The 1,880-nt window shown below is 65.7% G+C and overlaps 1 protein-coding gene across 1 annotated transcript; it reads left to right on the forward strand.

Moving 5' to 3' along the window:
- The first annotated feature begins 146 nt into the window (after positions 1 to 146).
- GPR61 (G protein-coupled receptor 61) lies at positions 147 to 1,563 on the forward strand. Its single transcript, XM_014954825.1, has one exon. The coding sequence runs from the start codon at positions 190 to 192 to the stop codon at positions 1,528 to 1,530; it is 1,341 nt and encodes a 446-aa protein (XP_014810311.1). The 5' UTR covers positions 147 to 189; the 3' UTR covers positions 1,531 to 1,563.
- The last annotated feature ends 317 nt before the right edge of the window (positions 1,564 to 1,880 follow it).

The following is a 1,880-nucleotide window of genomic DNA, read 5'->3' on the forward strand; positions in this document are numbered from 1 at the left end:
GGGGCGATGAGCGGCTCCGGGGGGCACCTTTGGGTGCTCTGAGTGCTGCTGCACCCTCCCACCCCCCCCCAGGACCCCCAATCACAGGGGTGGGGGGGGAAAAGGGGGGCGAGGATGTGACCCCCCCCCGCCCCCCCCGGCGATGCCACCCGAGGATGGACCATGGGCCGGTGAAGGTGGCCACGCAGGATGGAGCCCTCCTTGCCCTCCCCTTGGGGCTGGAACGGTTCTAGGGGGGCGCGGGGGCTCCAACCCACCCCCGGCCCCATGCCCCCCAACGGCACGGCGGAGGGCAAACCCAAAGACGTGGCTTCCAAATCGGTGGGGCTCTTCTTCATGCTGCTCATGGACCTGACGGCCATCGTGGGCAACGCCGCCGTCATGACGGTCATCGTGAAGACGCCGGCCTTGCGCAAGTTCGTCTTCGTCTTCCACCTCTGCCTGGTGGACTTCTTGGCCGCCCTCACCTTGATGCCCTTGGAGATGCTCTCCGGCTCGGCCGTCTTCGACAGCCCGGTTTTGGGGGAGGCCATGTGCCGCGTGTACCTCTTCCTCAGCGTCTGCTTCATCAGCATGTGCATCCTCTCCATCTCCACCATCAACGTGGAGCGTTACTACTACGTGGTGCACCCCATGCGCTACGAGGTGAGGATGACGGTGGGCTTGGTGGCCTGCGTCCTGGTGGGCGTCTGGCTCAAAGCCGTGGCCACCTCCCTGGTCCCCGTGTTGGGTTGGTTGTCCCCAGACCGCCCGCCTCCGGTGTCATCCGGCCGAGGTTGCTCCTTGCAATGGAGCCGAGGTCCTTACTGCAAGTTCTTCGTGGTCTTCTTCGCCGCCTTCTACTTCCTCCTCCCTCTCCTCATCATCGTGGTGGTCTACTGCAGCATGTTCAAGGTGGCCCGGGTGGCCGCCATGCACCACGGTCCCCTCCCCACCTGGATGGAGACCCCCCGGCGCCGTTCCGAGTCCCTCAGCAGCCGCTCCACCATGGTCACCACCTCGGGAGCCCCTCGGACCACCCCGCAGAGGACGTTCGGTGGGGGCAAAGCCGCCGCCATCTTGCTGGCCGTGGGGGGCCAGTTCCTCTTCTGTTGGTTGCCCTACTTCTCCTTCCACCTCTACACCGCCCTCAGCGCCCAACCCTTGGTGGGACCGGCGGCCGAGACCGTGGTCACTTGGTTGGGTTACTTCTGCTTTACCTCCAACCCTTTCTTCTACGGGTGCCTCAACCGGCAGATCCGGGGCGAGCTGGGCCGGCTCCTGACGTGTTTCTTCAAGCCAACCCCCGAGGAGGACTTGAGGTTGCCCAGCCGGGAAGGTTCCATCGAAGAGAACTTCCTCCAGTTCCTCCAGGGCACCGGTTGCCCCCCAGAACCTCGGCCTCGTACCCCCAGCCCCAAACGGGAGCAACTCCCCGTGGATTTTCGCATCCCGGGGCAGATCGAGGAGGAGGCGGCCGAGGGGCCGGAGCGAGGTGGTGGGGACGGGCTCTACGTGCCCGTGGTGGCCTCCCCCAAACCGGAGCTGTAGCGTCGGGGAGTTGGGGGAGTGGCAAACATGGCTGCAAGGGAAGAGTTGGTCTGAGTGCTTCACTGGGACCTCGCCGGTGCCGCCAATTTGGGGTTTCGGGGGGTGCTCGCCTGGGAAGGGCCACCGGGTTTGGGGACAGCGGATGGGGGTTCCACCAGCTCATGGTGGGGACATGTGTGGGAGCGGGAAGGGGGTGGGTGTTGGGTTTTGGGGTCCCTCCTGGGCTGGCGTGGAGGGTCTCCTCAGGAGTGGGGTCCCCAGGTCACCCCACATCCCCGTGTGGCCTCAGTACAGAGGACCTTGGTTTTCTGGGTCCCCTCCATCCCAGCTTGTCCTCTGGGTCCCCCCCT

This window comes from Calidris pugnax, unplaced genomic scaffold (genome assembly GCF_001431845.1).
Source record: "Calidris pugnax isolate Ruff unplaced genomic scaffold, ASM143184v1 scaffold263, whole genome shotgun sequence".
Lineage (NCBI taxonomy): Eukaryota > Metazoa > Chordata > Aves > Charadriiformes > Scolopacidae > Calidris > Calidris pugnax.